Genomic DNA, 23230 nt, shown 5'->3' on the forward strand with positions numbered 1-23230 from the left:
TAACTTTTGCATTGTGGACATTTTCGGGAAAGGCCGTGCTGTTTGTTCGCACGTGGGCACTCTATGCCGCCGACGGGAAGTATGCCAGACTGCCCCAGCAGGAGGCTGCACTGAGCACATGCAGGAAGGAACAAGGCCCTGCTTAATGATTAATCATCACTGTCAACCTTTATTCTGGTTAAAGCCTTGATGGTCAGATGAGGCTGGTAATGAGGGCGCTGTTGCCTTTTCCATGGCTGCTGCGATTGCGGGCAGCAGCTTCTCTCTGGGGTCCTGTTTAGGGAGCGAGAGGGGAGGCATTGTTCTTGCACCTGCCAGTGGCCTTCCAGAGTTGCTCCAGCGCATGAGAGCTGCAGGAGGAAGGATGCTCTTTTGATGGCTTGTTGGGCTGGGGCTTTCGTGTGTTTTTCTAGAAAGGGAGATCATGTCTGCAGTGATTGCCCAAGCTTGTAACACTGGGGTCTTTTCCTGGGGTGGCGGGGGGGGGGGGGGAGAGGCTGGCATTTGTAGCTTTATCTTGCAACTTAGGGTCAGTATGTGAACATGTGAAGCGGGTTTTAGGGTAGGGTTGCCAATCCCCAGGTGGGGGCATGGGATCCCCCAGTTTGGAGACCCTCCCCCCACTTCAGGGTCATCAGAAAGCTGGGGAGGGGACGGGAAATGTCTGCTGGGAGCTCTATTATTCCCATAGGGAAGATCGATTCCCATAGGATATGGGAGAATTGATCTGCAGGTATCTGGGGCTCTGGGGAGGCTGTTTTTTGAGGTAGAGGCACCAAATTTGCAGCATAGCATCCAGGGCCTCTCCCCAAAATACCCTCCAAGTTTCCAAAAGATTGGACTAGGAGGTCCAATTCTGTGTGCCCCAAAAGAAGGTGCCGCTATTCATTATTTCCAATGGAGGTGAGGCATTTAAAAGGTGTGCGGTCCCTTTAAATGTGATGGCCAGAACTCCCTTTGGAGTTCAATTGTGCTTGTCACAACCATGCTCCTGGCTCCACCCCCCATGTCTCCTGGCTCCGCTCCCAAAGTCCCCAGATATCATGAGGAGGAGGTCAGGAAGGAGGTGTGAGGGAGAGGTATTTGTGAAGTTCCTGCATTGTGCAGGGGGTTGGACGAGATGACCGTGGAGGTCTGTTCCAACTCTATGATTCCATGATTTTCATTTCCTGCAGCCAGGGGTTGAATTCTAGCAGAAGCTCCTTTGCATATTAGGCCACACACCCCTGATGTAGCCAATCCTTCAAGAGCTTACAAGGCTCTTTTTTGTAAGCTCTTGGAGGATTGGCTGTATCAGGGAGGTGCGGTCTAATATGCAAAGAAGCTCCTGCTTGAATTCAACTCCTGCCTGTAGCAGTTATCCATAACTGTTTCTGTTCTGGGGAAACCCAGTTGCGAAAGATGATGGTTGAGCTGATGACAGTGCCTCATAATGCTGTGTTTTGCTTTCCCTGCTTGAAATGAATGGCCATCTCGTGTGCGAGCGAGGGGGGGGAAATAAAGGGATGCAGCTGGGGAAGCTTTGAGATGGAGGCTCAGAACTAGTCCTCCCATGCTGGTAACCTTAAAAGATAAAGCATTGCAGTGAGTCACAACTGACCCAGAGCAACCCCATGAAATTCCATCTCATGGTGGGGGGGGGGGGGGTTTCAAGGCAAGAGAAGAGTTTGCCATGATGTGGTTTGCCATGATGGATCAGGCCAATGGCCCATCTAGTCCCAGAATATAGAGCATCAGTGCCCCAGACAAGAGCATAAGAGAAGCTATGTTGGATCAGGCCAGTGGCCCATCCAGTCCAACATTCTGTGTCACACAGTGGCCACAACCCAGGTGCCATCAAGAGGCCCACCAGTGGAGCCAGATTCTGTCCCTGGCATCTCCAGTTAAACTTCCTCTGCTTGTGAGCCCCTGCCAGTCATAGTAGACAGTACTGAACTAGATGGCCCAGCAGACTGACTTGGTATAAAGTAGGTTTGTACGTCCCATATCTTTGAAGCATTCATTCAACTCTTGCAAAGTCCATTTGTCCAGAGCTCTCACACCCATCCTACGACATTCCCTTTCAAGCCCTAGTTAAAACATCGAGGTTTTCCACTACGACCACCAAGTAGACCTAACCTTTTCCAAAAACATTCTTCACTTACCTCTTCCCCCAGTAGAACAAAGTAGAAGGCAAGTATCACCTTTAAGACCAACGAAGTTTTATTCAAAATGTAAGCTTTCGTATGCATGCATACTTCTTCGGACGTCTGAAGAAGTATGCATGCAAACGAAAGCTTACATTCTGAATAAAACTTTGTTGGTCTTAAAGGTGATACTTGACTTCTACTTTGTTCTAGTGCTTCAAATCAAAACGGCTGCCCACTTGGATCTTTCTTCCCCCAGTAGCCACTTGTTTAGCTACATTATCATTTTACTTCTTCCCTCCCACCTCCAATGGAATAAATGCAAATCACTGGCAGTGTTCCCTCTAAGCTAAGTTAGTGTGAGCTAGCTCACAGTTTTTTAACCTTCGGCTCACACATATTTGTATTTGCTCAGGAAGGATGGCCCACAGCAAACTAATTGATGCAGTAGCTCACAACTCTAGAGAGCCAGTTTGGTGTAGCGGTTAAGTGTGTAGACTCTTATCGGGGAGAACTGGGTTTGATTCCCCACTCCTCCACCTGCACCTGCTGGAATGGCCTTGGGTCAGCCATAGCTATCACAGGAGTTGTCCTTGAAAGAGCAGCTGCTGTGAGAGCCTTCTCAGCCTCACCCACCTAACGGAGTGTCTGTTGTGGGGGGAGAAGATATGGAAGATTATAAGCCGCTCTGAGTCTCTGATTCAAAGAGAAGGGCGGGATATAAATCTGAAATTCTCCTTATTCTTCTTCTAGTGCCAGTATCTGACAAAGTAGAATTTTTGCTCACAAGACTTCATAGCGTAGAGGGATTATTGATCACTGATGTGGGTGAGATATCCTACATTCAATAGAACTTCAGGCAACTGAGAAGATGGGTTAGTTTTTTGATGGTTGTACTTGTGCACCTTTGCCAAACTTTTTCCCCCCGGCTCATCTTTTTCAGGATCAACACTCTGTCATCGGCCAAAGCGCAGAGCCTAGTCCAGGATCGGGTACTTGTTCCAATGCAAACACTGGAAGCAGTTTCATGAACTCACCTCAGCAAGCATTGCTGAATCAGCAGCTGAAACAACAGCTCCTTCTGCAGCATCAACAGCAGCAGCAGCAGCAGCAGCAGCAGATACTAACCGAAGCAGTAAATGTTCCTTTTTCCTATTTTATATATAAACTCATTTTCGTTGGATGCAAAGCTAGACAGCCAATGTAGAGTAATAGTTAGAGACTGGGGAATGGGGTGGGACATGGGTTCAACTGGGAAACCTAGGGCTATGTTTGTTCTCGCTCTCTTTTTCTCTCTCTTTCTCTCTCTCTCTCTCTCTCTCTCTCTCTCAATCTAGCCTACCTCACAGGGTTGTTGTGAAAATGAAGAAATGGAAGATGGGTATACACAATCCTGATCTTTCTAGAGCAGGAGGATTTGAGTGCAGTAACACCTTAGAGACCACCAAAGAGTTTCAGGATGTAAGCTTTTGAGAGTGAGCTTTTTGAGACTTTTCTTACAATCATAGTATCACATAAGAACATAAGAGAAGCCATGTTAGATCAGGCCAATGGCCCATCCAGTCCAACATTCTGTGTCACACAGCAGCCAAATATATATATTTGTGTATATATATATATATATATATATATTTGTGTATATTATATATACACACACACACACACATACATACACATTTGTGGCTAATAGCCACTGATGGACCTCTGCTCCATATTTTTATCTAACCCCCTCTTGAAGGTGGCCATGCTTGTGGCCACCACCACCTCCTGTGGCAGTGAATTCCACATGTTAATCACCCTTTGGGTGAAGAAGTACTTCCTTTTATCCATTTTAATAGTTGGAAGGGATCTCCAGGGTCATCTAGTCCAGCCCCCTGCTCAATGCAGGAAATTCACAAATACTTGAGTCTCTGTGGTGCTATTATTGGACTCACTAATAAATCTAACTGTTTTACTGTAGGCCAGCACGGCTAACCTCTGGAATTTTCTAAAGCAGGGGATCCCCAAACGTTTTGACCCCGTGGAATTCTGACTCAGTGGTGCTCTTGAGGGATGAGGGACCCTGAGGGTGCAGCAGGAGACGGAAATTGGCCAAAGGAGGCTCCCTCTTCACATGCTTGGATCTTTTCCACAGGCTCCAGCCCCAACTGTTAGGAAGGCCACAGTGCCAGTGTCCCCAAGGCTCAAAACCTAGCAACTTCCATTAACAAATCCTCCTGAGGCAGAAACCGGAATAATACAAGGATGGTGATTTATAAAGAACAGGCCAGTCATGTGAGAGGCAGCACAGTATAATGGGGAGAGTCTAAGACCAGAGAGAGTTAAGTTCAAACTGTCATTTAGCCATGAGATCGCCCAGTATATCAAGTGCTGTCTCTCAAACTAGCCTTCCTCATGAGGTGGTGAAGACGATCACATACTCTGAGAGGATTTGCCTCTGCCTTCTAGCCGAGTTGGAAACAATGGAACATGTCTTTTTCCGATGTCCCCTCTATAATCAGATTTGAGATAAGACAATCCTTTCCATTGTAGACCGTCATGCGGTAGGGGAGGACAAGGCATGTTTAGATAAATTATTAATAGACGAAACCTCAGTTACTACCAAGCTAACATATTCTGTGCTCAGGCAATCAAAATGTGCAAGAAATTTCAGTTCTTCCCTTTTGAGCCTTGATTCAGGTTCTTCAGGAGGTGTTTTTTTATAGGTCCTCTTTTTTTAGATATCTAGGTTCAAATTCTAAAATGGTTATCTGTGCTTTTACTTGTGTATTTTATGTATTATCTTTCTCTCGGTGATGTAATTTTATCTAGTTTTTTATACATTTTAAATACATTTTAACTGGAATTAACTTGTATACTAGCATACATGATAATGTTTTGGTTTCTCAGTTGGTTCTGGTTGTGGACTGTAATAAAACTGAATCTGAGGTGGTTGTGACAAACTCAGTTGAATTCTGAAGGGAGTTCTGGCCATCACATTTAAAGGGACTGTGTTCCTTTTAAATGCCTTCCCTGCATTGAAAATAGTGGTGGATGAGGGCACTTAGTTTTGGGCATCACAGAACTGGACCCCCTAGTCCAGTGGCCCCCAACCTTTATGGCCCCAGGGACTGGCCCCAGGGCCGGCCCGTCCACCGCAGCCCCAGGGCCGGCAGGGTGGGGGCACCCAATTTGGCCTCCCCCCCCACGGTGCCTCCTCTTCCCCCATTTCCTCCTCCCTCCTCCGCCCCCCTCCCGTGCTGCTTCACCGCCCCCCACACAGCCTCGCCACCCCCATTTTCACCATTTTAATGCCAGGGAAGGGGCTGTGAAGCACCTCCCAGGCCACCCCCCCCACACACACACCAATCAGCTAATCAGCGGGGAAAACTGTGGCAGCAGCGCCAACGACCTGCTGAAAGAGCAGCACTGCCCTTATTTCCTCCTCACTTCCTTCCCACACCCAGGAAGGAAGTGGGGAGGAGGTAAGGGCAGCACCGCTCTTTCAGTGGGTAGCTCGCCGCTGCTGCCACGGTTATCCTCACCAATCAGCTGATCATAGGATATAATGGAAAGCTCAGAAGACATTTAAACACACACCTCACCCCACTTTCTGATGACCCTGAAGAAGGGGGTGGGCCTCTAAAAAAGGGGATACCCTTCCCCCACCTGGGGAATGGCAACCCTAGTTACTCCCCCACAAATTTCCATATGGCACTGAGTCAAAACTGTTTTATTTTCCTGAGCTTTTGATAGACACGGGCACTCTATACCGCAGACAGGAAGTAAGCCAGACTGCCACAGCAGGAAGCTACACTGAGCAGGTAATAAGTGCTGGTAAAGGCCTCTTTCTGAAATGCTGGAGAGCCGCTGCCAGTCAGAGTGAGGGTTTTGCCAGCTCTGGGTTGAGAAATACCTAAAGTTTTTGTGGGTGGAGCTCCAGGTGGGGCCTGGAGATCTCCCGCTTTTATACCCGATCTCCAGCTGGCAGAGATCAGCTCCCCTGGAGAAAATGGCTGCCTTGAAGGGTGGACTCTATGGCACTGCACCCTGCTGAGGCCCCTCCCCTCCGCAAACCCTGCCCTCTCCCGGATCCATCCCCAAAGTCTCCAGATGTTTTCCAACACAGACCTGGAAACCCTCGTGGAGCCAGGTAGAAGGGGAGGGACTTCTTTGGGTGTAATGCCATAGACTCCTTTCTCCAGAGGGACAGATCTCTGTCATCTGGAGATTGGTTGTAATTCTGTGAGATCTCCAAGCCCCACCTGGAGGCTGGCAACCCTAGTACTGACCTTAGTAAATCAGTATTTTGACTCAGTAAAAGAGTGCTTCTTGTTTCTAGGTAAATAAACAAAGGGCATCTACATTTCTTTGGCTTGAGCTGCACTCCAGCAACTCTGAAGGCAAAGCTTTGAGTCCCAAAAGAAGCCAAAATATCCATGTTATATCTTTCTTTTGAATCCCCACTCTGCCATGGAAGCTTGCAGGTGTCATTGGTCCAGTCAAACACCCTCAGCCTAACCTACCTAACCCAGGGCTTGTTTTGTAGCAGGAACTCCTTTGTATATTAGGCCACACATCCCTGATGTAGCCAATCCTCCTGGAGCTTACAGGGCTCTTAGTACAGGGCCTACTGTAAGCTCCAGGAGGATTGGCTACATCAGGGAGGTGTGGCCTAATATGCAAATGAATGCCTGCTACAAAAAAACCCCTTGACCTAACCTGATCTTCATGTTACCCAGAGCCAGATTAACAACTAAGCCAAGTAGGCACTGCTGTATGGGCCCCATGCCTTTAGGGGCCCTGGGCCAGCTCCCCCACCCCGCAGTTTCCCCCCTGCTTGAAGCTCTCCCACCCTCCATGCACAGCCAGCAACTGAGCCACTCTTTGACTGACTTGCCTGGTGAGGCTGCTGCTGTTGGTGTTGCCAAGTTTGCCTCTCTCTGCCTCTGCCCTGCAGCTTAGTAAAAGGGGCTTTTAAGATGCCTGCAAGCTGCATCAGGGGCCATGGGTGGTGGGGCGGGTGCTCCGACTCAGATAATTTGCGAGGGGGCCCTGAGATTTCGATTGCCTAGGGGCCTCCACAGGGTTTAATCCGGCACTGATGTTACATCTTTCTTTCCAATGCTTGCATCCTGTCCTTGGAAAAGTTCAAGACAAGTCTGTGACTAGAGGATACCCAGACAACACACTCCTGCCATTCTCAGGATGCAAAAATGCAATGTTGGGTACAGGTGAATTAGGCTAACAGATGAAGCATTTGGGTCTGCTCCCAGCTCTTGTGTCTCTATGTCGTCTGCCTGGGGGGTCTCTCCCAGCCGCTTGGGACATGTCGAGGCCAAGAATCGTGCCTGGAGCCTTCTGCGTCCCGAGCTTGTTCTCTGCTACTGAGCAAACACCCTCCCCGATAATTTCCAGACCCACAATACGATGGTCTGATTCAAGTTAACAGCCTGGCACATGGCTGCAGGCGACGGCTGGGAGTTTTGCCTTTCCAGCCAGAAGGAAAGCAGGTCCCCGGGCAACGGTGCTGTTGGCACGCAGGGGCGAGCTCCATTTCCTTTCGGAGCAGATGCTGGCAAAGCGCAGGGACCACCCGCATGCAGGGCTCTGCGTACCTTCAGGCGACGCTCTCGTTGCTCGCTGGAGGCCTTTCTGTTAAGGACTGTGCCGAGCTGGGCAGAAAATGCCTGCCTTCTGTGCAAATACATTCGGACAAGTTCGCTGAGAACAAAACAGAAGTCAGGGTGCTGGATGAAAGGGTGAATGCAGCGGGGAGGACTCCCCTTCTCCCTGCCTCCACCTTCTAAAGGAGGGAGTATTTCTTGCTGCCAAGTATGCTTACGGTGGGCATTGATCTGCAGGCTCTGCCATCTTTAGCTTAAAAAAGCCTCAAGCAACTGGTATTGGATGGGAAAGACCAGGGGTGTCAAACTCATTTGTTATGAGGGCCGGATCTGACATAAAAGAGACCTTGTTGGGCCGGGCCATGTCAGGTTGGGCCAAGCCATGTTGGGCCGGGCCATGTGTGTACCTATTTAAGATTAGGTAGCAGAGATATAGAACACAAACACAAATATATATTTAAACTTAAAACATGCTTAAAATGTTAGCACTCATTGATCTTAAAGGTGCTTTCTTTGTATTTCTCCCATGGGATCCAGGAAACTGGGCAAAGGAAACTCTGGCTTTTTCCTTCCTTCCCCAGGGACTGTGGGGGGAGGAGCCTCAGTCAACAGAAGGAAGGGAGGCTTGGCTCAGTAGCTCTGCTGTGGGATTGAGAGCCTGGCAAAGCAAGCTATTTCTCCCCAAGGGAGGAGCCTCAGCCAGTGGAGAAAATAGGTTTTGCTCTATAGCTCCTGTGCAATTGAGCAAGCCTTGCAAAGCAAGCTGTTATGCAGAAGGAAGCAAGATATAGGGAGAAGGAAGCAGATGACAGCCAGTTGCTCAGGGGCCTGATAGGAGCCCTCCAGGGGCCTGATTTGGCCCCCGAACTGCATGTTTGACACCGCTGGGAAAGACCTTTTTCAGCCTGGTATCTCAGAGATCCACTGTCAGGCAGGATAGATAGTATCGGTCTAGATCAGGGGTCTCCATTGTGGTGCCCATGGGTGTCATGGTGCCTGCCAAGTGCTTTTAGAAAGTGGGAGGATTTTTCCAGCAGGGTGCAGATTTTTCCAGCAGCAGCAGATTTTTCTAGGTGGACATTTTTCCAGCAGGGTGTCTGATTGGCGGTGCAGATTAAAAGACATTCTGTTAAACAGAGTTTCTGCCTGAAATGTCGAACGGTTACTGTTCCAGTATACGTAACCTTGCTCCCCAGGGCTCTTTTTGTAGCAGGGACTCCTTTGCATATTAGGCCACACACCCCTGATGTAGCCAATCCTCCTGGAGCTTCCAGTGGGCCCTGTAAGAAGACCCCTGTAAGCTCTTGGAGAACTGGCTACATTAGGGGGTGTGACCTAACATGCAAAGGAGTTCCTGCTACAAAAAAAGGCCTGCTCCCTGACATTTTGTGGTTGGCACTACCGCCTGTGGCAGCCATTTTATGACTGTGCCCACCACCCTACGTCAGAATTCCTAAGGTGCTTACAGGTTGGGGACCCCTGGTCTAGATAGACAAATGTTTTGATTCTGTGCAAAGAAGCTTGAAATATTTACAGTATATTGTAGAAATCATCACAGGACAGGCCGTTTTATAGAACATGAACATTTGTCTATGGATTTTAAGATATTTATACCCTGCTTTTCTCCCCAGTGAGGACCTAACGCAGCTTATAATGTCATTCTCCCCTCTTCTGTTTTGTCCTCACAACAACCCTGTGAGGTATGTCAAACTGAGAGGGGGTGGCTGGCCCAAGTTCATCCAGTGTGGGGATTCGAAGCAGAGTCTTCGAGATCCTAGGCAAACATTCAAACCACTGCAACATGCTGGTTCTCGTGTAGGATAGCTGTCATCCTTTAGCAATTTGTCCCTTCAATAGTGAATTTAGGGCCGCCAGGTGCCGGTTATAGTCAGGTTCCCATTGGCAGCCCCCCCCCCCTCCAAACCCCTCTGCCACTCGGTAGGGCAATGGGGAGTGGAATGGTGAGAATGGTGCTGTGACATCACTTCTGAGGCAAACCGGAAGTGATGTCAGTGTGACGGTCTAAGATTCTAGAGTGCTGCACCAATGCAATGATGTCATTTCCAGGTTCACCCCTCCTGCCAGCTGCCCTAGCAGTGAACTTTATCATGAAAAGGGGGACATGCTGGTGAGTGTCCCTATTTCGCTTCGTCATGTTGCCCAGTGAGGAACTTAGAGAAGCTGTCTGCACAAGGCCCCCCAGAGCTTCACTGAGCTGTTCTCTATGAGCCCTGCCCATTCTGGGGAAGGCAGAACAACTCCAGCTGGTTTTGCACCAGCAGGCGCAAAGGCCTGGCAGACTGCTGTGTGACCACAGACCACTGAACCGAGTCTGCAGCTTAGTTCTGAGCGTGAAGATCGCAGCACTCACACAAAGCGACAGTTCAGTGACCCAAGCTGTGCCTCCCACCCTAGTCAAGGTCTTATTTTCATCTGGATTAATACACCCAGTTCCCACAGCTGCCCCTATCCTTTGAAAATCGCTTTGTGTAGGCTTGGGACTCAAAGACCAAAGTTCTTGATGGCCATCTTGCCCCTGCCACAAACTCACTAGGTAGCCTTCATCAAGCCAACCTCTCTGAGCACCCTCCCCATTTGCAATAGGGTGGCTGATGATAGCAAACTACCTTGCAGGGTTGTTGTGAAGATGAAGGGGTATAGTGAGCAGGGCTTTTGTTGTAGGAAAAGCCCACCAGGAACTCATTTGCATATTAGGACACACCTCCTGGCACCTGCATTCCTGCTCAAGAAAAAGCCATGATTGTGAGAGGGTTGTATAAGTGCTAATTATTCTTATTCTGCCCAAGATACCTTGCTTGGGCCATGGTAACTTGGTCTGTTTTTCACCTGGAACTTGAGCACACCACTGGAAATGGATTTAGACTGACTTTTTGCCAATCTCTTATGCCCCACCAGCATTTTACAGGATTAGGAAGATCCAGAGAACCCCTCCCTAGGGTCACAGATATCCCCCCAGAAGATGTGTTGACCCCTTGCTCAGATTACTTTTTCCTTAAACTGACCCAAATGATAGCCTTGAGGTGATAAATCAAAAATAATCTTTTTTTTCCTTTTATTGTGGTCCCACAGGAGAAAATAACTCCTCAAGATCAATTGAACAGGCATTTGACGAGGCCACCCCCGGATTATAAGGACCAAAGAAGAAACCAGGTCAACATCCAGCAAACACATCAGTATTCAGGTAATGAAAAAGTATGAATGAACCTGTAAAATTTGTGTCACCAACAGCATTCAGCATTTTCCGATTTCAAGCTGCTGCTTGTAGGGGGGTTTTCTTCTTGTTCTTTTCCTGCCTTCTTGGTCCCCTTTTCTCCTTAATCCTTTTGCTGTACATACTATCCTTTCTGTGTTAAGTCTCCCTCCACAGCCAGTCAACCAAACTTCCACTTCTTACACTTTGATTTTCAATATCCCATGACTAACTTTTCCCCCTCAGCAGTCAAAGCGACTGTGAACATTCTGTAGAAGCCCGACAACTCAAATAATGGCTGACTGGCAGGGGGGTTTTTTGTAGCAGGAACTCCTTTGCATATTAGGCCACATACCCCAGATGTAGCCAATCCTCCTGGAGCTTACAGTAGGCCCTGGAATAAGAGCCCTGTAAGTTCCAGAGGGATTGGCTACATCAGGGGTGTGTGGCCTAATCCGCAAAGGAGTTCATGCTACCAAAAAAGCCCTGGCTCACAGATAGGCAACAGCCTATGTTTAGTTTACTGTGTGAATACATGTGATAGAAACAGTGTGCATCTAAAGAAAGGAAATCTGCCTATCTCAGTCTACTGGGATTTGTCTAGTAACTGAAAAATGACATTTGCGGAGAAAGAGCAGAGTGGTTTTCTAAAACGGGCGGTAGCTTCAAGCTGACACGTTTAAAATAATCTCTGTGTAGCATCTCCTTGAAAATATGTTAGCAGTTTCTGAACTTTAGCTAGGTCTCGTTTCTCTGATGCCACAGAATTTGTTAACCAAGTTGTTAGGATGCTGGCAGCTGAACTCCACATTTTGCTCATCAAAGTCTCTTCATACATTACTTTTTTAAAAGATGTAGACCTATTTGCCTCACCTGTCCCCAGGGCTTTTTTAATAGAAAAAGCCCAGCAGGAACTCATTTGCATATTAGGCCACACCCCTGATGCCAAGCCAGCCGAAACTGCATTCCTGCTCAAAAAAAGCCATGCCTGTCCCTATTGACACAGGACAGTCCCTGCACTTGCAAGGCCGGATTTCCAGGCAGCCTTGAATCTCGGGCCTTTATTCCTGCCCTCAATTTCACTCCGCATTAACACATGTTGTGTGCCATACCACCATAGCTTCTCCTCCCATAGTGTACTTTCAGAATTGTTTCCATGGAGGAATACCCCTGTCAGTGCAATATGGAAAAAGAAAATGTCTCATGGACTTGGCAGAAAATATGCTGGGGTAGGATGTGGGTGTGCAGCGGGGGTGGAATTCTTGCAGGAGCTCCTTTGTATTTTAGGCCACACACCCCTGATGTAGCCAATCCTCCAAGAGCTTGCAAGGCTCTTTTTTGTAAGCTCCTGGAGGATTGGCTATATCAGGGGTGTGTGGCCTAATATGCAAAGGAGCTCCTGCTAGAATTCCACCCCTGGTGTGCAGTATGTGTGTATTGAGTGCCATCAAGTTGCTTGCAACTTATGGGACCCTATGAGCTAATGAACTCCGAAATTGATAACAGCGTCGCTCAGTACGAAAGAGCAAGAGTCCAGCCACAACTTAAAGGCTAACAACATTTGTGGCAGGGTAGGAGCTTTTGCACACTTCTTCACTGCACACTTCTTCATTGGCTCACAAAAGCTCCTGCCCTACCACAGATTTTTGTTAGCCTTTAAGGCAGGCGTGTCGAACTCATTTGTTATGAGTACTGGATCTGACATAAAAGAGACCTTGTTGGGCCGGGCCATGTCTGGTTGGGCCGAGCCATGTTGGGCCGGGTCATGTGTGTACCTATTTAAGATTAGGTAGCAGAGAGATAAATTTTATAAACAACACAAACACAAATATATATTTTTAAAAACTTAAAAACATGCTTAAAATGTTAGCACTGATTGGTCTTAAAGGTGCTTTCTTTTGTATTTCTCCCACGGGATCCAGGGAACTGGGCAAAGAAAGCTCTGGCTCTTTCCCTCCCTCTCCAGGGACTGTGGAGGGAGAAGCCGCAGTCAATAGAAGGAAGGGAGGCTTGGTTCAGTAGCTCTGCTATGGGACTGAGAAAGCCTGGCAAAGCAAGCTATTTCTTCCCCCTTCCTCCCCAAGGGAGGAGCCTCAGCCAGTGGAGAAAATACGTTTTGCTCTGTAACTCCTGTGCAATTGAGCAAGCCTTGCAAAGCAAGCTGTTATGCAGAAGGAAGCAAGATATAGGGAGAAGGAAGCAGATGACAGCCAGTTGCTCAGGGGCCTGATAGGAGCCCCTTGGGGGCCTGATTCGGCCCCCGAACTGCATGTTTGACACCTCTGCTTTAAGGTGTTACTGGACTCTCGCTCTTTTGTGCTGCTACAGACAAACACGGATGCCATCTTGATCTATCTCCATGGAAACCTTGCTCAGGTCTTGCAAACCGAGGGCCATGGCTTCTTTGATGGAGCCCACCCATCTCATGTTGGGTCTTCCTGTTTTCATGCTGCCTTCTTCCAGGAACTCTTGTCTTCTCATAACATGACCAAAGTACAATAGTCTCAGCTTAGTCATTTTTGCTTCCAGGGAGAGTTCAGGCTTGAGTTGACCTAGAACCCACTGTGTTTTGTTTTGACTTCCATAAAATTCTCCTCCAACCCCACAATTCAAATTAATCAACTTTCTCCCAGTCAGCTTTCATTATTGTCCAACTTTCACACCTGTACATAATAACGGGCAGGGCCTTTTTTGTGTGCAAAAAGCCCAGCAAGAACTCATTTGCATGTTAGACCACACCCCCTGATATCACCATTGTTTCACGCAGGGAGGTTTTTTTTGTAGAAAAAGCCCACCAGGGACTTATTTGCATATTAGGCCACACACCCTGATGCCAAGCCAGCTGGAACTGTGTTCCTGCTCTCCCCCCCCCAAAAAAAAGAAAAGAAGGGAAAAAAGGGGGGGGGAAGCCCTGATAATGGGGAATACCATAGCATGAATTAACTGGGTTTTGTGCAGTATAGGGGATTCTTAGGTCCAAAAACAAGAATCTGCAGTTATAGGGTCTCAGTTTTCAGTACTAGAAGTACCTCAAATTGCAATTCTATAAAGCTGTGCCATAGAGACTTCCTGTCCCATAGTAGACCACTACATTTCCATCTCTTAGGATCGATAGAGACAGTTCCATTTCTTGTAGCTGCTCCCAACCAGCCAACCACCTGCTAGGGCCAACAGGTCTTCAGGTGTTAATTAATAAAATGAATTAAACTGTGGGATTCTCTGCCTGTAGACATAATGATAGGCGCAAGCATAGATGGCTTTTAACGGGGGTTAGACAAACCCAAGGAGGAGAGGTCCATCAGTGGCAACTAACCATGTTGACTGAAGGGAACCTCTGAAAAATCTTCTGAAAAACCATCGCTAGGAGGCAACATCTGGGGAAGGTCTCAGCCTCTGTTTGTTGATTTGATAGGGTTTGTTCATATCCCACCTTTGGGTTCAAAAAGAGCACCTAAAGGCAGGGTGGCCAAACTTGCTTTAATGTCAGAGCCGCATAGAATAGATGTTTGAGAGCCGCAAGACATGAGTATCAGATGTTGGAGGGAGGGAGGGAAGGAGGGAAGGAAGGAAGGAAGGAAGGAAGGAAGGAAGGAAGGAAGGAAGGAAGGAAGGAAGGAAGGAAGGAAGGAAGGAAGGAAGGAAGGAAGGAAGGAAGGAAGGAAGATGGGGGAGGGAGAGACAGGTGGGTGGGTATGTGCATCCAGCTTCCAACTTTGGACGGTGCCACATTGGTGCCAGCCTAACAGGTGAAGAGCTTCAGAGTGACCTTGGATGCCTCCCTTTCTGTGGAGGCCCAGATCATGATGGTTGCAAGGTCTGCCTTTTGTTATCTCCGGCAGATCTATCTCCCCAGGACCTAGCTACAGTGATCCATGCTATGGTCACTTCCAAACTAGACTACTGTAACTTGCTCTATGCTGGTTTACCCTCGAGACTGATCCAAAAACTGCAGCGGGTGCAGAATGCGACGGCTCGTCTGCTGACTGCACCACCTTTACGGGTGGGCATTCGGCCGGTGCTCTGCAGTCTGCACTGGCTGCCCATTGAGTACTGGATCCACTTCAAGATTTTAGTTTTAACATTTAAAGCCTTACGCGGCCTGGGACCAACATACCTGTGGGGCCATCTCCTCCCATATATGCCTGGGAGGTCATTATGTTCAGCCTCCCATCATCTGTTGGCCGTCCCCGGCCCAAGAGATGCCCATCTTGCCTCAACTAGGGCCAGGCCTTTTTCAGTCCTGGCCCCAGCCTGGTGGAATCAGCTCCCTACAGAGATCCGGGCCCTACCTGGCTTATTAGCCTTCCGTAGGGCCTGTAAAACGGAGCTGTTCCGCCAGGCTTTTAGCTGAGGCTGTGGGCGTCTATTCTTGATCTGGTTGGCCTCCCCTGCCGGCACTGTCACCTGTGCTATCAAATGGAATAATATCTGCCATCTTTATGATGTGAGACGGTCAGGCCGGGCAATACGGGATACGGTAAATTTTCTGAGTGTTGTGGATTTGTCTGTTTATAAAATGTTTTTTATTGTATTTTATTGTTTTATCGTATGTTGTACTCCGCCCTGAGCCCTGCGGGGAATGGGAGGGATAGAAATATACTAAAACAAATAAATAATAAATAGATAAAAAATAAATGAATTCTCCAAGCCACCAGCTGGCTTGGCTTGGAGAAGTGATTTAAAGAGAGAAATGCCTTCTCTTAGCCAAGCTCATGAGCCACAGTCTGGCCAATCCTGACCTAAGGTATCTAACAGACATAAAGTATCCTAATAAACTACAAAAATCAAACAGCCAGGAATTAACCAAACGGTACCAGGTTTCACAAGGAAAAGTTGCATGGAGTTGTTCAATCTTGTCAGCTCTTAGAAGCTCAGTAGTGTCGGTACTTGGGTGGGAGACCACCAAGGAAGACTCTGCAGAGGAAGGCAAGGGCAAACCAGCTCTGCTTCTCACTTGCCTTGAAGGCCCCTTGCTGGGATGGCCATGGGTCAATTGCGATATGTACATATCAGGTTCCAGGACCTTTTAATGGTAATTCAATGACATTTTAATGAGAGCTAGTTTGGTGTAGTGGTTAAGTGTGCAGACTCTTATCTGGAAGAACCGGGTTTGATTCCCCACTCCTCCACTTGCACCTGCTGGAATGGCCTTGGGTCAGCCATACCTCTCGCAGAGTTGTCCTTGAAAAGGCAGCTGCTGTAAGAACTCTCTCAGGTCCACCTACCTCACAGGCAGTGTTCCCTCTAAGCTGAGTTAGCATGAGCTAGCTCACAGATTTTTAGCTTCCAGCTCAAACATTCTTGTCTTAGCTCAGGAAGGATGACCCCAGAGCACACTAATTTATACAGCAGCTCACAACTTTAATGCCAGTAGCTCACAAAGTAGAATTTTTGCTCACAAGACTCTGCAGTTTAGAGGGAACATTGCTCACAGGGCGTCTGTTGTCGGGAGGGGGAGGAGGTAAAGGAGATTTTGACCGCTCTGAGACTCTGAAATTCAAAATATAGGGCAGGGTGTAAATCTAATATCTTCTTCTTCTTAGCAGCTAAAGGTAGAGCTGAGCAGATGGGAAAGCCCATGAAGAAGGCAATGTCAGGCTGAAGCCCTTTCTTGAGCAGCCAGGGAGTGGGACTGAGATCTCCTGGTTAGTCAGGATGCTGGACTAGATGGACCTCTGGTCTGATCCAGCAAGGCTCTCCTTATGTTTTTGCCCAGGGGTATGGAGTCAGAGTACAAGGCATAAGTATATGTCAGTTACCAGGCCACAGATATCTTCGAGATAATCCATGAGGATTTACAGTCCCAACATAATATCTTCTTTCTTTGTTTCTAGGATACATTGCTCAACGAGCCCCATACTGGCCAACTCCTAAGAGGTCCCAAGGGACCCTATGTCCTACCCTTTTGTGTCAAGTGCCAGTTCTGGGCATGAATCAGAAATCAACACATTCTCTCTCGTACCACTAGCTCCTCTGGTATCTAAACTCTGGTTACGTTGTCTGCCCGACGCTAATTGGAATGCAGTTTCTCCCCATCTGGTATAAATTAGTGAGGCAACAAAAATGAAAGGAAAGGGCTAAAAATAGCTACAGATTCATAAAGGGGGGGGGGGAGAAAAGGAACTTTGTCTTTTGATCAAGAGAGAAAACCAGCATCTCACCACGGTGCCCTTTTACACAACTCATGCCATTCCCCGAAGAGAGTCGGGTGTCACCATCTGTACGAGAATCTAAAATGTTCCTCCCTTTCTTAGTTCTTACGGTACCACAACACTCTCTGAGGCTTTCTGTAGCAACAGACTAACATGGTCATTCCTCTGAAATGTGGCCCATCTCTCCAGGGGGCTGTTTCATTCCAGCGATGGTGAAAGAACGGTTAAGAACCGGAAGGTTCTGAGGCCCCTCCCATTGGGGAGCGGCATCTGTGGGCAGACCCTCTTTCTGCTTCCACATGAACATTGTGCTCTGCTCCCCCTGGGGCAGTTACCCAACAGCTTCTTAAGAACATAAGAGAAGCCATGTTAGATCAGGCTAATGGCCCATCCAGTCCAACATTCTGTGTCACACAGCGGCCAAATATATATATATATACACACACATGCACTGTGGCTAATAGCCACTGATGGACCTCTGCTCCATATTTTTATCTAAACCCCTCTTGAAGGTGGCTATACTTGTGGCCGCCACCACCTCCTGTGGCAGTGAATTCCACATGTTAATCACCCTTTGGGTGAAGAAGTACTTCCTTTTATCCGTTTTAACCTGTCTGCTCAGCAATTTCATTGAATGCTCACGAGTTCTTGTATTGTGAGAAAGGGAGAAAAATACTTCTTTCTCTAGCTTCTCCATCCCATGCATTATCTTGTAAACCTCTATCATGTACCCCACAGTCGACGTTTCTCCAAGCTAAAGAGTCCCAAGCGTTTCAACCTTTCTTCATAGGGAAAGTGTTCCAGCCCTTTAATCATTCTAGTTGCCCTTTTCTGGACTTTCTCCAATGCTATAATATCCTTCTTGCCATGCTGCCTTTGAGGTAATCTCTCATTTCCTGGATGCAGGAACACTAGAGGGGGGCTGAAGCCGTACCACAGCCATTATTGACAGTAGGAAGGGAGCCATGATGGGGCAGGCGCTATGAAGGGCCTTTGATGGGAAGAGGCCCAACGGTCCACAAAAACCTTGTTTGCAATCTAGGACTGAGGGGGTTTTTTTTCTGTGTCCCTCTCCTATTTCAGGTGGAGCCCCTGCCATGAACATCAGCGCCAGCATGTGCTTTCCCAGCCCCATTTCAACGCCCAGCATCTCCCAGCAGGCTTCTACTCTTCTCGCTGCCGCTCACGGATCCAGGATGCCTTCTCACCCGGCCACTCGCCACGTGGGCTGCTACGGGACCATTCCTTGCAGTCAACCGAGCGTGTACACCGTGACGACATCTGGGGCGAGTCAGGTCCCGCAGCACAGGAACCCAAACCAAATCATCCCCAATCCAAACAGTTCTGCAACGTCTCGGCAAGCACTGCCCGGGCAAGGAAATAACCTGTCGGCATTCGAGAGCAGCTCTGGAGTTAATTCCCAGGCAGGGAAACTCAGCTTTAACCCAGGGACCTCTGGGCAAAGACCTTTGAACGTGATGGTCACCACTAGTTCTGCCATTCAGAACTGGATCGCTCAAGAAACAGGGGGGAAGCCACAGGACACGCAAAAGGTACTGGGATCTCCTTTCCCTGTGGGTAGCCCGTATCCAAATCAGCCGCTACAGCGTGCTGTCGCCCACCAGCAGTTTCTGCAGCGTGCCACAGTGCCTCCTAACCCCTTAGGTGCCGTCCAGATGAGAACACCAGTGAACCATAGTTTGAATGGGCAGATGGTGGGGTCTCAGAAAGCCCCGAGTGCAAGGTCTACCCAGGTACGGGCGCAGGCCATGCCACACCTAAATCCGCCCGCGGCAAACGTGACGCCCCCAAGCCCTTTGCTGTCTACCCATTTCCCAACGAGTACCAACCAAACCACGGCCAGAGTTTTCCAAGGAAGTGACCCGGCAAACGATCTGGCGTTTGACTTTCTCAGCCAGCAAGGTGACAGCATTGGGCCAGCACTCAACAGTGATTCAGACTTCATTGATTCTTTGTTGAAAACAGAGCCAGGGAATGACGACTGGATGAAAGACATCAACTTGGATGAAATCTTAGGGGGCCATTCGTGAGACAGAGGAGCGGACGATCATAAACTCTCACATGCTCTTTTTCTGCCCCTAGAGGCTCAAATGTCTTAAGTTTCACTGGTTTTGTAGAGGAGCATTTAAAAAAAAAAAAAGGACTCTCCAAATGGTTGAGGGGCGCCTCCTTGGGAGTGTGTGGTTTACAGTGAAAAACCAAATACGAGAGATTAACATGATCGTCTGAACACATAACTTGCTTTATGAATCCGAAATGTGGAGGCTATTACAGGCATCTAGAGTGGAGAAAAAATGCAGGAGTGAAGAAATATACCTTTTATTCTACTAATAGCTGTAGTTTTGTATTATTATTGTTGTTATTATTATGTTATTTTGTTATTGTTATTATTATTATTATTGCAAACAAAAATATTGAAGAGTGAAAAAAGGCAGCCTGAACCACATTCAGCCTAAGGATGTTTCACACTTCTTAGGAAGAGTCAGCAGATATCAGAGAATCCAACACCTCTTTGCCATGCCCTTCATGAAATGATGTATTTGTCTGCCCCAGGGCTTTTCCACATTCCCATGTTCCTCTTTTGCAGGGGTGGCATTCTAGCAGGAGCTCCTTTGCATATTAGGCCACACACACCCTGATGTAGCCAATCCTTTTGGAGTTTACAAAAAAGAGCCTTGTAAGCTCTTGGAGGATTGGCTGCATCAGTGGTGTGTGGCCTAATATGCAAAGGAGCTCCTGCTAGAATTCCACCCCTGCTCTTCCTGTTTCTTCTTCGAGGTGTAGGGGGTCTTCTGTTCTGTGTGTATTTTGCTCCCTCTAGTGGCCAATTTGCTATTACACTGGTGTGTTTGCATCATAAAAACCTGCAGTTTAAATTTGCAGGGAGACTTGCTGAAACCAATTTAATACTGAATCCATCACTAGAGGGAAAAAAACATGGGAGATACAGAATCACCTCCCCCCCCCCCCCAAAGGAACAGGAATTGACAAGCGAGGGAAATGAGAATGCAAAAAAGCCCCCAATCTCTCACTAGCCGTTTCCCTTAGAAGAGCTAGATTAAATCCATGAGGAACCAGAAGCTTTCTGCCCAGGATTTTAACATACAAAAACCAGTCCCCTGCTCTTGATTACCTCCAAAGGTCACCCATCTTCAAAACATCCATCCACGGCCTTCCTTCTGGTCCTAACCCTAGAGCCTTTATTAACAACGTATGAATATAAGACAAGCCCTGCTGGACCGGACCAGTGATCTGTCTAGTCCAGCATCCTGTTTCCCACAGTGACCAACTGCTTATCTTGGAGGGCCAGAAAAGAGGACATAGCTGAGGCTCTCATGTGGCCTCTTAGCACAGCTACTCCAAGGTTTTCTGCCTCTGTATGTGGAAGACCATTTGGTCCCTATCAGTGCAATCCAGAGTAGAGTTACTCCAGTCCGAGCCCGTTGATTTCAATAGGCTTAGACTGTAGTAACTCTGCTTAGGATAGCTAGATTCAAGTTCACTAGTACCTTAGACACCAAGGAGGGTGAAATTCTAGCAGGAGCTCCTTTGCCTATTAGGCCAAACTCCCCTGATGTAGCCAGTCCTCCAAGAGCTTACAAGGCTCTATTTTGTAAGCTCTTGGAGGATTGGCTACATCAGAGGGGTGCGGTTTAATATGCAAAGGAGCTCCTGTTAGAATTCCACCCCTGGCAACCAATAAGAATTTGGGGATATAAGCTTCTTAGCTGAGAATCTTGCTGATCTCTTGGGTGCTACTGGATTCAAATCTAGCTGTAATATTGCAAACCAACACGGCTACTCTCTGAAACTATCTGCTGAAGATCGCTCTGTGATGGCTAGTAGCCATAGAAGGACCTCTCCTCCATGAGTTTTCTTCTGCCCTCAGCTTTGCCCCAATCAGTGAAGACTCAGGGAAGGACTTGTTGCTTTTGGTGGTTGTTGACATTGCTGAGATTCTCTGTGCTTGTTAACACCAGAGAATTACAGAATATCTTTTCACACAGAGAGAGCTCTAGATGATTAACATTTGAATCCACAAGGCACCTTAGAGGCCAACGGAATTTTCCAGAGTATAAGCTTTTGTGAGTCAACACTTCCTTTGTCAGGGTATCTTAGAGAATCTGACAAAGTGAGTCTTCACTCACAAATTTTGTTGATCTCTTAAGGTGCTACTGGACTTGAATTTTGTTCTGCTTCCACAGACCCACCAAAAAGTACCCTCTGGATCAGGGGTTGCCAAGATAGTGCCCATGGGCACCATGGCTCCTGCCAACACCTGTCCTGGTGCCCACCAAGTGTTTTTAAGAAAGGGGGTGGGGCTTCTGCCCAGAGGGTTTCTGACTTGCCACTGGGGGGCTGTGCAAAGGGTTTCTGACTGGCCATCAGAGAGTTGTGCAGATTAAAACAATGTTGTTTCTGCAGCAGTGTAGTTTCCCCCCCCCCTCCCCGCTCTGTCACCCTCTGAGTGTTTGTGCATGTGTGTTTTTTAAATTACTCCTCTTGTCCTTTGAGCTCGGGCTCTCTTTGTCTCCCTTCTGGTGGCCATTTCAGGGTGGGCTTCATCTCCTGTGGCCACCATTTTGTGGTTGCGCCCACAGCCCTGCATCAGGATTCTAATGGTGCCTCTGGGCTCAGAAAGGTTAGGAATTCCAGCTCTAGGTGATGTCACTGCCCATCTATTGGGGGTGGCGGGTGAATCGTGCTGCCCAGGCCCTTCCTCTTCCAAGTGATGTAAAATAGCAGATCAAGGCCACAGGACACCTTAAATTTTCATCCCACACTTCAGACCCTCTGAGGGGGCAGGGCTTTTTTTGTAGCAGGAACTCCTTTGCATATTAGGCCACACACCCCTGATATAGCCAATCTTCCAAGAGCTTGCAGTAGCCTCTGTAAGAAGAGCCTTGTAAGCTCTTGGTGGATTGGCTACATCAGGGGTGTGCGGCCTAATATGCAAAGGAGTTCCTGCTACCAAAAAAAAAAAGCCCTGAGCCTTAGTGTTCCCCAACACAGTTTGCAGATCTCTATATTATGCAGACTTGAGGTATATTTTTAAGCAGAACCAAGTCTTTTCTCTAAAGGGGATAAGATCCTGCTAAAATTGCTTGGGTTCAATTCTGGCAACTCCTGTGCATGCGCTGTTGAAATGGGCCAGTGTTTGGACTTCCCCATCTGCTACTCATTTTGAAGCAGTTTATGCAAAGATTAGCAGTGGGTGGCATGGACCAAAATGTGGAAAAGGTGGGTTTTGTTTTGTTTTTAAATGCAAAAGTGCAAAGCGTGCATATCTATCATTTTTGGGTCATTACACTCAAATGCACTACCCCTTATATTTTGCATTATTGAGTCAGGAGCTCTTCTCAGTATTGGGTTGTAAATATAATAGGAAAGGCTTGGGGTTTTTTGTAAACTTTTGTACAAACAAAAAAAATGTAATATTTTGGTAGAAATCCTGAGATCATATTCTTTGGGTTATATTTATACACCTGTGAAATAAAAATGTACTGTCCAAACTTTGTATTTTGTACCACAAAGGAAAAAAAATGCTTACCTTTTGTATCTTAATATGCAATTTTGTTTGTATAATATGATGGTTTTATTTTCATCCTGAGACTTTATGTTTTGCTTTACAGGGAAGCAGAACCGACCCAAATAAAAACTGAGGATCTGAGCTGTGCGCTTTCTAATGAAATCATAAATGCTGGTTCTGCAGATTACTTTAGGGTTAAGCAAGTGAAGGGTTTTTGTGAAATTGATTGGCATACGTACAAGTTTAAATTTAAGGATTGTGTTTTTTAAAGATGATGATATTGGATTTATATCCCGCCCTATACTCTGAATCTCAGAGTCTCAGAGCAGTCACAATCTCCTTTACCTTCCCCCCCCCCCCAACCCACAACAGACATCCTGTGAGTTAGGTGGAGCTGAGAGAGCTCTTTCGAGAACTGCTCTTGAGGGAACAGCTCTGCGAGAACTGTGGCTGACCCAAGGTCATTCCAGCAGGTGCAAGTGGAGGAGTGGGGAATCAAACCCGGTTCTCCCAGATAAGAGTCTGCACACTTAACCACTACACCAAACTGGTTCACAAAGCAGATCAAATCTTCACAATATCTC

At 47.5% G+C, this 23230-nt stretch overlaps 1 protein-coding gene across 1 annotated transcript in view; it reads left to right on the forward strand.

Annotated features, from left to right (window-relative positions):
* MAML2 (mastermind like transcriptional coactivator 2) overlaps positions 1-19672 on the forward strand; it is a 241205-nt gene extending 221533 nt beyond the window's left edge. The window contains exons 3-5 of the mRNA XM_060234913.1: positions 3070-3261; positions 10823-10934; positions 18179-19672. Of these exons, the coding sequence (XP_060090896.1) occupies positions 3070-3261; positions 10823-10934; positions 18179-19146 (1272 nt within the window). The 3' untranslated portion in view covers positions 19147-19672. The remainder of the gene's footprint in view (positions 1-3069; positions 3262-10822; positions 10935-18178) is intronic.
* The last annotated feature ends 3558 nt before the right edge of the window (positions 19673-23230 follow it).

The sequence above is a fragment of the Heteronotia binoei genome, chromosome 3 (genome assembly GCF_032191835.1).
Source record: "Heteronotia binoei isolate CCM8104 ecotype False Entrance Well chromosome 3, APGP_CSIRO_Hbin_v1, whole genome shotgun sequence".
In the NCBI taxonomy this organism is placed as follows: Eukaryota; Metazoa; Chordata; class Lepidosauria; order Squamata; family Gekkonidae; genus Heteronotia; species Heteronotia binoei.